Source organism: Melospiza melodia, chromosome 3, assembly GCF_035770615.1.
Source record: "Melospiza melodia melodia isolate bMelMel2 chromosome 3, bMelMel2.pri, whole genome shotgun sequence".
Lineage (NCBI taxonomy): Eukaryota > Metazoa > Chordata > Aves > Passeriformes > Passerellidae > Melospiza > Melospiza melodia.
Genome location: NC_086196.1, coordinates 140,095,110 through 140,107,952, shown reverse-complemented (window position 1 = coordinate 140,107,952; position 12,843 = coordinate 140,095,110). Strand labels below are relative to the sequence as shown.

At 64.5% G+C, this 12,843-nt stretch overlaps 1 protein-coding gene across 3 annotated transcripts in view; it reads right to left on the bottom strand.

Moving 5' to 3' along the window:
- DNMT3A (DNA methyltransferase 3 alpha) overlaps positions 1-12,843 on the bottom strand; it is a 38,085-nt gene that overhangs the window by 6,313 nt on the left and 18,929 nt on the right. For all 3 annotated transcript variants that reach the window (XM_063153279.1, XM_063153280.1, XM_063153281.1), the window contains 10 exons: positions 12,575-12,721; positions 7,630-7,845; positions 6,842-7,000; positions 6,573-6,680; positions 5,995-6,151; positions 5,539-5,691; positions 5,407-5,451; positions 3,876-3,955; positions 3,657-3,769; positions 423-606 (listed from right to left, as the gene is read on the bottom strand). In XM_063153279.1, the coding sequence (XP_063009349.1) occupies positions 423-606; positions 3,657-3,769; positions 3,876-3,955; positions 5,407-5,451; positions 5,539-5,691; positions 5,995-6,151; positions 6,573-6,680; positions 6,842-7,000; positions 7,630-7,845; positions 12,575-12,721 (1,362 nt within the window). The remainder of the gene's footprint in view (positions 1-422; positions 607-3,656; positions 3,770-3,875; positions 3,956-5,406; positions 5,452-5,538; positions 5,692-5,994; positions 6,152-6,572; positions 6,681-6,841; positions 7,001-7,629; positions 7,846-12,574; positions 12,722-12,843) is intronic.

The window sequence follows — 12,843 nt, the reverse complement described above, 5'->3', positions numbered from 1 at the left end:
GCAGGGCTTGGGGGGTCAGCGGGGAGGCGCTGGGGGGGTCAGTGGGGCAGGGGAAGGGCTTGGGGGGGTCAGCGGGGAAGGGCTGGGGGGGTCAGTGGGGCAGGGGAAGGGCTTGGGGGGTCAGCAGGGAAGGGCTGGGGGCTCAGTGGGTGGGGCTGGGGGGGTCATTGGGGGGGCCTGGGGTCAGTGGGGCAGGGCTTGGGGGTCAGCAGGGAGGGGCCTGGGGGTCAGTGAGAGGGACCTGGGGGTCATTGGGGAGGGGCTGGGGGTCAGCAGGGAGGAGCTGGGGATCAGCAGGGCAGGGAGGGGCTGGGCTGGGGGTCAGCGGGGAGGGTCAGGGGCTCACTGGGAGGGTCAGGGGGTCGCTGGGAGGGTCAGGGGGTCGCTGGGAGGGTCGGGGGCTCGCTGGGAGGGTCACTCACAAACTCCTGGTCGTGGTTGTTGGCGAAGAACATCTGCAGGCGGGAGGGCCAGTCCTCGCGCCGCCGCAGCAGCCCGTAGACGCCCTTGTGGCCGCACATGTAGCAGTTCCAGGGGTCCTCCTTGATGGCCGCCTGCGCCGCCCCCGGGCCCACCAGCAGGTCCACGCACTCCACGCAGAAGCACCTGGCACGGGGGGCGCCCGGGGTTGGCACGGGGCTCCTGCCAGGGCGGGCACCGGCAGGAGCTGGGCATGGCAGGAGTGGGCAATCCCTGCCCACATTGGCACCCCTGGTCTGAGAGCCAGCTCCGCGCTGGGACTGGGCACTGCCAAAGCTCGGCCCAGCCAGAAACCAGCCCTGGCATCGCCCAGAGCCCCACGGCAGCACTGTGGCATCACCAAAAGCTTTGGCCCCAAACCAGAACTGGCACCACCCAAAAGCCTCAGTCCCAAACTAGACCTGGCATCACCCAGAACCTCATGGCAGGGCTGTGGCATCACCAGAATCTCCCTGGCCCCAAACTAGACCTGAGATCACCCAGAACCCCATGGCAGGACCGTGGCATCACCAAAAACCTCAGCCCCAAACCAGACCCAGGATCCCCCAAAACCCCACGGCAGGAGTGTGGCATCACTAAAACCTCCACAACACCAAACCAGACCTGGCATCACCCAAATCCCCACGGCAGGACTGTGGCATCACCAGAACCTCCCCAGTCCCACCCCAGACCTGGCATCACCCAAACCGTCATGGCAGGACTGTGGCATCACCAAAACCCTCAATTCTACACTAGAACTGGCATTACCAAAAACCCCACGGCAAGGCTGTGGCATCACCAAAAACCTCAATCCTACACCAGACCTGAGATCCCCCAAAATCCTCAATCCCACGTAGATGTGGGATTAACCTGAACCCACAGCAGGACTGTGGCATTACCAAAACTTCCCCCAACCCCACAAACCAGGAGCAAGGCACCACCAAAGCCTCCCAGTCCCCAGCCAGAGCTGGCACCACCCAGTCCCTGTGCCAGGGCTGTGGCATCACCAGAACCTCCCCAGCTCCACCCAGACAGGATCAGGGCATTGCCAAAACTCCCCAATCCTACACCTGGACCAGAACATTACCAAAACCTCCCAACCCTACACACGGGAGACTGTGGCATCATTAAAACATCCCAAAGCAGGACTGGCACCATCAACAGCCCAGGGCAGGAATGTGGCACCACGAAAATCCTTCCAGTCTTGCACTGGGACATCAGAAATCCTCCCAGCCCCAAAGCAGGACTGGCACCACTGAAATCCTACACCAGAACTTCCCATGCTGGGGCTGTGGCATCACCAAAACACTGCCAGGCTCCACAGCAGGACTGGCAGCACCTGATTTCCATGCCAGGTCTGTGGCACTACCAGAACCTCGCCAGCTCCACATCAGGACAGGATATTAGGATATTTTGCAATGCCTGTCACAAAATCTGCCAGATTTGGTGCTGAGGTGAATAAATCTGGCCCAGCTATGGGTCTGAAATGCAGATTGGGCTGCAGAGTTGAGCTCTGGGTGCAGCCCCAGCTTGAGCTGCTGAGCTTTGGAGTAACAAAGAGGATGAGGAAGGGTGAGCCAGCCTGTGAGTGGACACAGAGACCCAGCAGGAGTCCAGATAACACAACAGACGAGATAAAAGATAAAGAGAGCTGGCTGCCAGCCAGGTGGGTGCACAGAGCTGAGGAATCTGAAGGGACAATGAGACTCGGAGAGGGGACACTGAGGGGACAAAACCCAGGGGTTCTTTTGCTGGGATTCCTCCTCAGAGGCACCAGCTCAGCTGTGTTTGTGTTTCTGTGCCACAAATAAATGGCTTTGCTGAACATCTGAGACTGCCATTGGCAAAGTGGGCTGGAGCCAGAGGGGAAACAGAGTGTGGGGCTGTGCCATCTGCAGCCACGGGGCTCTGGGCACAGCAGGACAGCCCCTGGCACTGGCACAGCCCAGGAGGCTCAGAATGCTCAGACTGGGACATTTGCTTATTGGCATCACCAAATTTCCACACATTTCCTTAATGGCATCACTGAATTTCCCCACATTTCCTTATTGGCACTGAATTCCCACACATTTCCTTATTGAAATCACCAAATTCCCACACATTTCCTTACTGACATTACCAAATTTCCACACATTTCCTGAATGGCATCACTGAATTCCCACACATTTCCTTATTGAAATCACCAAATTCCCACACATTTCCTTACTGACATTACCAAATTTCCACACATTTCCTGAATGGCATCACTGAATTCCCACACATTTCCTCAAGGACATCACTGAATTCCCACACATTTCCTCAAGGACATCACTAAATTCCCACACATTTCCTTACTGACATTACCAAATTTCCACACATTTCCTTACTGACATCACTGAATTCCCACACATTTCCTCAAGGACATCACTGAATTCCCACACATTTCCCTAATGACATCACTGAATTTCTCCACATTTCCCTAATGACATCACTGAATTCCCACACATTTCCTTAAGGACATCACTGAATTTCCCACACATTTCCTTCATGACATCACTGAATTTCCCCACATTTCCCTAATGACATCACTGAATTCCCACACATTTCCTGAATGGCATCACTGAATTCCCACATTTCCTCAAGGACATCACTGAATTCCCACATTTCCTTATTGACATCATGATATTCCCACACATTTTCCTAATGACATCACTGAATTCCCACGCCAGGACTTGGCATCACCAGAACCTCCCACAGGACTGACATCACTGACCACGATGGCATCACCATACCCTACCCAGACTGGGACATCTAAGCCTGACACGGGGACAGTGGCACCACCAGGACCTCCCTGGCACTACCAGGACCTCCCTGGCACCACCAGAACCTCCCTGGCACCGCCATACCCGTCTGCTCCTGTGCCACAGCCCACAGCACTGCCAACACACCCCAGGCCCAAACCAGGGCTGTCTGAACTGCTATGCCAAGACTGTGGCACCACCAAACCTTCCCAGGGCTTGGGACATCACCAAACCCCCCCAGTGCCACACCAGGACTGGCATCACCACAGGCACACGGCAGGAATGTGCCAACACCAAACCTTCCCAGTCTCATGGCAGACAGGAGTGGGGCCCCAGGGGACACTGCCTGGTTCCAGCCCACCCCCGTGGCACCCCCAGCCCCTGGCACCCCCTGGCACGCCGGGCAGCCCCTGGCACCTGCAGCAGTTGTTGTTGCCACACATGAGGACCTCGCGGCCGCCGCAGCAGATGGTGCAGTAGGACTGGTAGCCGTCGTCGTCGTACTGGTACGCGCACTCCAGGAAGCAGTTCTGGGGACAGCAGTTCGGGGTGTCACCGCGGGCCTGGGGACGCTGGGGACCCCCCTCGGGGTGGGGCACACCCCGTGAGCCCCCCAGGCCGCGCCCCAGCCCGTACCTTGCAGTTTTGGCACATCCCCCCGATGAACAGGGGGTGCTCCAGGGTCACGTTGAGGCTCCCGCAGGAGATGCAGATGTCTGGGGACAAGGGGAGACATTGCCCTGGCACCCCACACCGGCGTGGGGCACCCCGACCCATTGCCCTGGCACCCCATACCAGTGTGGGGACATCCTGAGTCGTCACCATGGCATCCCAACAAGCATGGGGACACCCTCACCAATCACCCTGGCATCCCAGCATGGTGGGGACACCCTGAGCCATCACCCTGGCACCCCAACCAGTGTGGGGACACTCTGAACCATCACCCTGGCACCCCACACCAGTGTGGGGACACCCTGAGCCATCACCCTGGCACCTCAACCAGTGTGGGGACAATCCAAACCATCACCCTGGCACCCCACTCTGGCATGGGCACACCCCGAGCCATCACCCTGGCACCTCAACCAGTGTGGGGACATTCTGAACCATTGCCCTGGCAGCCCACATTGGCATGGGGACACCCTGACATCCCACCCAGCATGGGGACACCCTGACCCATTGCCATGGTACCCCACCCAGTGTGGAGACACCCCGAGCCATCACCCTGGCACCCCACCCTGGCATGAGGACACCCCAAACCATCACCCTGGCACCCCACACCAGTGTGGGGACACCCTGACCCATTGCCATGGCACCCCACTCAGTGTGAGGACACCCTGAGCCATCACCCTGGCACCCCAACCCAGTCTGGGGACACCCCTGACCATCACCCTGGCACCCCATGACAGCGTGGGGACACTGTGACCCATCGCCCTGGCACCCCACACCAGTGTGGGACACCCCAAACCATCACCCTGGCACCCCACACTGGCATGGGGACACCCCAAACCATCACCCTGGCACCCCACCCCAGCATGGTGGGGACACCCCAAGCCCTGTCCTGCAGTCCCCAGGACACGCTCAGCCCATGCTGGGGTCACAGCAGAGCTGGGCACCACCCTGGCAGCAGCAGGCAGGAGCCCCAGTGCCCTCCAGCCCCACCCCAGACCCCAACAGCCCCGAGGGGGGGCCCTGCCACCATCCTGAGGGTCCCTGCCACCATCCAAGGTGAGTGGGCACTGCCACCATCCAAGGTGAGTGGGCACTGCCACCATCCAGGCGGGCACTGCCCCCTCACAGCTGCTGTCTGTCCGCCAGCCAGGCTGAGGGGTGGGACAAGCCTGGCCTTCCTCCCTTGAGCTGCCCCACAGCCCTGTGTGCCCCCTGTGCCCTGAGGTGCCCAGGCTGGCAGGGACAGACCCCCCAGCCCAGACAGGCAGGTATAGACCCCCCAGCCCATCCCCTGGCACAGGGTGTGCCCGGGCAGACACAGACAGACCCCCCAGCCCAGGCAGGCAGGGACAGAGCCCCCAGCCCAGGCAGGCAGGCAGGGACAGACCCCCCAGCCCATCCCCAGACAGGCAGGGACAGACCCCCAGCCCACAGAGGAAAGGACAGACCCCCTCCCCAGCCCATTCCCAGCACAGGGCATGCCCACCCTCACACTCACCCTCGATGTTCCTGCACTTCTGCCGCACCTCGTACACCAGCCGCTCTGGGGAACAGGGGACGGTCAGGGGGCTGCTCAGGCCAGGGGGGCCGAGGGAGGGAGCCCCAGAGAGGAGGGTGGGCGCGGGGGTACCTCGGGTGCGCTCGTCGATGATCTCCTTGACCTTGGGCTTCTCCTGGGTTGTGCTTTTGCGGGGTTTCTTGGCGGGCGGGGGCGGCGCGTAGGCGGCTGCCTCGGGCTCCACCCACATCTCCGTGTAAACTTCTTTGTAGGGGTTCCTCTCCTCTGGGGGTCACCGGCAGGGCCATCAGCAGCGTCCCCACATCGGGTCACACCACCAGCGTGTGTCCCCCCAGTCCCCCGGGCCCCCTGCCCACCCTGGTGATACCCTGAGAGTGTCCCCAGTCCTGTCCCCCCATCGGGCCACATCACCAGGGTGTGTCCCCCCAGCCCTCCCTGCCCACCCTGGTGATACCCTGTGAGCGTCCCCAGTCCTGTCCCCCCATCGGGCCACATCACCAGGGTGTGTCCCCCCAGCCCCCTGGCACCTCCCTGCCCACCCCAGGAGTGTCCCCAGCCCCTGCTCACCCTCGGGGGGCTCCAGCCCCTTGGGCCCCGAGGGCTGGAAGCCGCCCAGGGCCCACTCGATCATCTGCTTGTTCTGGATCTCCACCACCTTGGACGTGTCGCTCTCGTCGTTCTCGGGGCAGGCGGGGAAGATCTTCCCTGCCCGGCTGCTGGCCACCTGAGGGTGTGCAGGTGTCACCAGGTGTCACCAGCCTGTCCTTGGGGGTCCCCCAGGCTGCTCTCACACAGGAGCCACAGCCAGGGTCCCCCCAGGGTGGGACAGCTGATTCAGTCTGTCTGTCTGATTCCCAGACACCCCAAAGCTCCCTCAGGGAGCACACAGGTCCTTTGGGGGTCCCCCCAGGGTGGGACAGCAGATTCCCAGACACCCCAGAGCCCCCTCAGGGAGCACACAGGTCCTTTGGGGGTCCCCCACACCCCCTGAGAGACCTCCAGGTGGGGCAGGGCCAGGTCCTGGCAGGGTGGAGAGGGAGCTGGTGCTTCCACAGGTGGAGGAGTGCCCTGGCATGTCCCCATGGCTTGGCAGTGTCCCCCCCATGTCTCAGCAGTGTCCCCAGGGCCGGGCAGTGTCCCCTCACCTGCAGCACCTCGTAGATGGCCTTGCGGTACATGGGCTGCTTGTTGTAGGTGGCCTGGTGGAAGGCGCTGGCGAAGGAGCTCAGGGGCAGCAGCTTCTCCACACACACCTGGGGAGGGACAGGAGACAGCCATGGGGACACCAGTGTCACTCACTGCCACCCATTGTCACCTGCTGCCATCATCACCGTCACCCCAGCGTGCCACCTACCCCCGACGGGTGTCACCTACCCCCCAACGGTGTCCCCTCTCCTCCCAGGGTGCCACCTACCACGGAGAACTTGCCGTCGCCGAACCACATGACCCAGCGCGTGCCCTCGGCGGCGCGGGAGCGGCCGGTCATCCACCAGGACACGATGCGCCCGGGCCACCAGGAGAAGCCGCGCAGCTTGCCCCACACCAGCTCGCCGATGCCGAAACCGCGCCCGTCCTGGCGACAGGGGACAGGGCAGGGTCAGCACGGCGCCACCAGGCTCCCCTCCTGCCCCACCCGGACGCAGGTCCTGGCAGCGTGGAGAGGCAGCTGCTGCTTCCACGGGTGGAGCCGGTGACCTGGGATGTCCCTATGGCTTGGCAGCATCCTCAGGGCTTGGTGGTGTCCCCAGGGCTTGGCAGTGTCCCCCCATGGCTCAGCAGTGTTCCCCTCATGGCTTGGCAGTGTCCCTGCTGTCTCTGGAATGTCCCCCCATGGCTCAGCAGTGTCACCCCACGGCTTGGCAGTGTCCCCCCATGGCTCAGCAGTGTCCCTGCTGTCTCTGGAATGTCCCCCCATGGCTCAGCAGTGTCCCCCCACAGCCTCGGCAGTGTCCCTGCTGCCTCAGCAGCGTCACCCCAGCTCAGGAGTGTCCCTGCCCTGGCTCAGTGATGCCCCCACATGGCTCGGCAGTGTCACCCCCGTGGCTCGGCAGTGTCCCTGCTGTCTCTGCAGTGTCCCCCTAAGGCTCAGCACTGTTGCCCCCACAGCTCGGCAGTGTCCCTGCTGTCCTGGCAGTGCCACCCCAAGGCTCAGCAGTGTCCCCACAGCCTGGCAGTGTCCCCACGGCCCGGCTCGGCCCTCACCTCGTACTCGGGCTCGTCGTCGGCCGACTTGGAGGCGTTCTTGTCGCCGGCCTCGGCCACGGCGGGCTCGGGGGTGGTGGCCACGCTGGGCGAGGCGGGGTCGGTGGGCTGCTGCGGCCCGGGGGGCGGGCTGGCCTCCTCCTCCTTCTGCGCCTCGGCCCGCGCCGGCTCCTCCACCACGTTCATCACGGCGATCACCTTGGCCTTCTTCTCGGCCTGCGGAACACGGCGTGGCACCGGGGCATGGCACGGCATCGGGGCCGGGGAACCCGCCGCGGGGATGGCGGCCAGCGCCCGTGCCTCAGTTTCCCCCGCTGACCCCCGGGACCCACCGTGGGGTCCATGCCAGGACCCTCGAGCCCATCCCGGTACCGTCGGTGCTTATCCCCGTACCCCCCGAGCCCATCCCGGTACCCCCAGTGCTTATCCCGTGACCCCTGGGCCCATCCGGGACCCTCGGTGTTTATCCCGGCAGTCCCGGGGCCTATGCCAGGACACCCCGAGCCCATCCCGGTACGCTCAGTGCCTACCCCAGGAGCCCCGGGGCCCATCCCGGTACCCTCTGTTCTTATCCCGGTACCCCCACATGCATCCCGGTACCCGCGGTGCTTATCCCGGTACTCTTTGTGTTAATCCCGGTACTCCCTAAGCCCAGCCCGGTACCTTCGGTGCTTCTCCCGGTACCCTCTCGCGACCCCTGGGCCCATCCCGGCAACCTCTGCGTTTATCCCGGGTTGCCCTGAGCCCATCCCGGTACCCCCGAGCCCATCCCGTAGCCTCCACACGCATCCCGGTACTCTCTGTTCTTATCCCGGCACCCTCGCAGCGCATCCCGGTCTATGTTACCCTCTCCGGGAGCCCCCCGGCCCCGGCGGGCTCTCCCCGTGCGGCCCGGCCCGCGGTGCTGCCGGTGCCGCTCACGTACCGGGGCAGCGGCCGGGCCCGGGCCGGGGCGGAACGCGCGGAGCCGGAACGCGCGGAGCCGGCCGGGCCGGTGCGGGTCAGCCCGGCGGCCCTTTGTCTGGGCTCCGGGTCACGTGGTGCCTCCCGGCCCGGCTGGTTGGCTGCGCTGGGGGGCGGGGGGGGGGGGGGCGCGCGGGGGGCACGGGCCGGACCGGGACCGAGGGGGAACCGAAAGGGCCCGAGTGGAACCGAGCGGAACCGAAAAGAGCCGAGCGGAACCGGAGTTACCCAGAGGAGCCGAAGAGACCCGAACGGCGCTCGGGCCGGACCCGAAGGGAACCGAGCGAAACCGAAGGGACCGGGCAGAACCGAAAGGTTCGGGACGAACCGAGCGGAGCCGAACAGAACGGAGAGAGCCGAGCGGCCTCCGGGACGGATCCGAGCGGTTCCGAGCAGAACCGAGCGGTTCCGAGCAGAACCGAACGAACCCGAGCGGAGTCCCGGCACGGAACCGAACGGAGCCGAACGGCCCCGAGCGCTCCGGTCCCGCTGTCCCGGTGTCCTCCCGGTGTGACCGCAGTCCCCGTGGCGGTGCTCCTTGTCCCAACCCCGCTGTCCCACCCGTGCCCCGGTGCCGGCCCGTCCCTCCGGTACTCACGGGCCGTGCTCCGCTCCGGGCTGGCTGCGCCGCACGCCCGGGGCCGCTCCCGCCGCCTTTTGTCCCGGGGCCGCGGCCCCCCGGCCTTTGTGCGGAGCGCCGGGACGGGGCGGGGGCGGCGGCGCCCCGGGGGCCTCGCCCCGCACGGCGGGAGCCGCCCCCGCCCCCCGCACCAGTGCCACCAGTGCCACCAGTTGGGGACTGGGAGTGGGGGGGGCACCGGCCGGGCCAGGCAGGATGGACCCGGTCACTCTGCCCGGTTCGGCCTGGGATGGACACCGGTCACACTGCCCGGTTCGGCCCGGGATGGACACCGGTCACTCTGCCCGGTTTGGCCTGGGATGGACACCGGTCACTCTGCCTGGTTCAGCCCAGTGCAGTCACTGGTTTGGGGTCAATCTGCCCAGTTCAGCCCAGTACAGACACCGGTCACACTGCCCAGTTCAGCCCAGTACAGACACTGGTCACACTGCCCAGTTCAGCCCAGTTTAGCCCAGTACAGTCACTGGTCTGCGGTCACACTGCCCAGTTCAGCCCAGTAAGGACACTGTTGTGTGGCCACACTGCCCAGTACGCACACCAGTCAGTGATTACACTGCCCAGTTCAGCCCAGTGCAGTCACTGGTCACACTGCCCAGTTCAGCCCAGTACAGACACCGGTCACACTGCCCAGTTCAGCCCAGTACAGACACTGGTCACACTGCCCAGTTCAGCCCAGTACAGACACTGGTCTGCGGTCACACTGCCCAGTTCAGCCCAGTAAGGACACTGTTGTGTGGCCACACTGCCCAGTACACACACCAGTCGGTGATTACACTGCCCAGTTCAGCCCAGTGCAGTCACTGGTCTGTGGTCACAGATCCCAGTTCAGCCCAGTTCAGCCCAGTACAGTCACTAGTCACTCTGCCCAGTTCAGCCCAGTGCAGTCAGTGGTCACAGTTCCCAGTTCAGCCCAGTACAAACACTGGCCCGGGGCTGGCACTGCTCCGCTGTCCCGGTTTGGCCCGGTACGGACAGGACACACTCGGGGTCCCTGCACCCCAGGACAGGCCCTGCCATCCCCGGTGTCCCCAGGGTGTCCCCGTGTCCCCTCTGTGTGCCATCGGAGGGTGATGTCCCCCCGGGAGGACAGCGGGACCCCTGCCCCGCCACCCCCTGCTCGGGCTTTGGGGACCTGGCGTGTTTGGGGACACGAGTGGCCCTGGCCCGAAGGACACGGCGACACCCGGGGTGTCCCGGGCAGGGTCACAGCAGGACGCCGTGTCCCCCCCTCGGTGCCGGTCCGGCCTGGCCCCGCGCTGCCCGGGGGGGACAGGAAATGTCCCATCGCCGGTCGTTAAGGGACATCGGCGGGGTATCCCCGCCGGACAATTGTCCCAAGCGATCTCTGATCTCTGCCCCGGGGCCACCGGCAGCGCTGGCAGCCCTGGCCACCCCCACCCCCACCCCCATCCTCATCCTCATCCTCATCCTCATCCTCATCCTCATCCTCATCCTCATCCTCATCCTCATCCTCATCCTCAGCTCCATCCCCCTGCCCTGTCCTTGCCTCCCTCCCACCCTCATCCTCATCATCATTCCACCTGCATTGTCACCCCCATCCCCATTCTATCCCCATCCCCATCCCCATTCCACCCCCCATCCCCAGCCGCAGGCCCTGCCCCATCCCCAGTCCCTGTCCTTGCCTCTCCCCCACCCTCATCCTCATCATCATTCCACCTGCATTATCACCCCATCCCCATCCCCATTCTATCTCCACCTTCATCCCCATCCCCATTCCAATTCCATCCCCATCCCCATCCTCTGCCTCATCTCCATCCCACCCTCATCCCCAGTCCCTGTCCTTGCCTCTCCCCCACCCTCATCTCCCTCTTCATTCCACCTGCATTGCCACCCTCATCCCCATTCCCATTTTATCTCCAGTCCCTGCCCCATCCCCAGTCCCCGTCCTTGCCTCTCCCCCACCCTCATCCTCATCTTCATTCCATCTGCATTATCACCCCATCCCCATCCCCTGCCCCAATTCCCATCCCCCTTCCACTCCCATCCCCATCCCCATTCCACCCCATTCCCTGTCCTTGCCCCAGCCCCATCCTCATCTCCCTTTGTCCCATTCCCATCCCCATTCCATTCCATTCCATTCCATTCCATTCCATTCCATTCCATTCCATTCCATTCCATCCCATCCCATCCCATCCCATCCCATCCATCCCACCCCATCCCTTCATCCCAACCCTTTGGTCCCCCCTCCATCCCCGTTTCCACAGCGGGCAGGAGGAGGGCTGGGGGTCCCAGCCTGAGGGGTCCCACAGCATGGCCTGGCCATGTCCCAGCGTGGACATAAGAGGGACAGTGCCCTGGGTGTCCCTGTGTCCCTGCACTGACCCCGAGTGTCCCTGTCCCCATGCTGCCCCCAGCTGTGTCCCTGCACTGACCCGTGGCAGTGCCAGCTGTGCCCTGTGTCCTGTGGGGACACTGTGAATGTCCCAGCTGTGCCCTGTGTCCCATGGGGACACCGTGGCTGTGTCAGCCATGCCCTGTGGGGCACTGAGAATGTACCAGCTGTGCCCTGTGGGACACTGTGGCTGTGCCAGCCATGCCCTGCGTCCTGTGGGGACACCGTGGCTGTGCCAGCCATGCCCTGTGCCCATGGCACGGCCCGGCCATGTCAGCCATGCCCAGTGGGACGCCCTGGCTGTGCCACAGTCCCTGTGGGTGCCAGCAGGAGGGTGCTTGGCAGCAGGGCTTCAAACAGTGCCCAGGAGGTGGCACAAGGGGACAGACACAGTGCCAGGGAGACCCGCTGGCAGTGGGGACAGTGCAGAGAACGGGGTGAGGGCTGTGATGGGGACCTGGGGCACCCACAGAGCCCCTGTCCCTGCTGCCCACGAGCAGCTGTGCCCATGCTCCTGCCACGAGCCCAGCTGTGTCACACACCAGTTTCCCAAACGGGTGGCACATCCTGGCCCGCGGGCAGGAACAGGGGCACGTCCCGGGGCACAAGGACGGGTGGCACATCCCACGGGACAAGGATGGGTCTGCTGCCCATGGCTGCCAAGAGAGGGCAATCCCAGGGGCACAGGGGCGAGGAATGGGCTCGGGGGGTGCCAGGCTCAGGTGCCAGTGGGGCAGTGACAGCACCGGCAGCACAGAGCACCCTTTCCACCTGCCCCGTGTGCCCACCCAAGCCCCGTGTGTGCCCGGCCAGTCCCGGCCCAGGCTCTGCGCCACCAATGCCATGGCACCCCCTGGGCTCAGCGTCCCCGTGTGCCCACCCCGCTTATGCCATTTGACCCTCGGGGCTCGGTGCCCACCCTGCTGACGCTGTGGGACTCTCGGGGCTCGGTGGCCCGTCGGTGCCCTCCCCGTGGGTGCCAGGCTCACCTCCCTCTTCCAGCGTGCCAGCCACTCGTCGCGTTTCCTCTTGCTGATGTAGTAGGGGTCCCCAGCCTGGAAGGTGTGCCGCTGCATGGGCCGCTGCCGCAGGCTGGACTCCCAGCCCAGCCCGCCCCGGAGCCGCCCCCGCGAGCCCTGCGGAGAGAGCGGGGTCAGGGCACTGCCAGGGCACAGAGAGGGTAGAGACAGGGGTCAGGGCACTGCCAGGGCACTGCCGGGACACAGACAGGGGTCAGGGCACTGCTGGGGCAATGCCA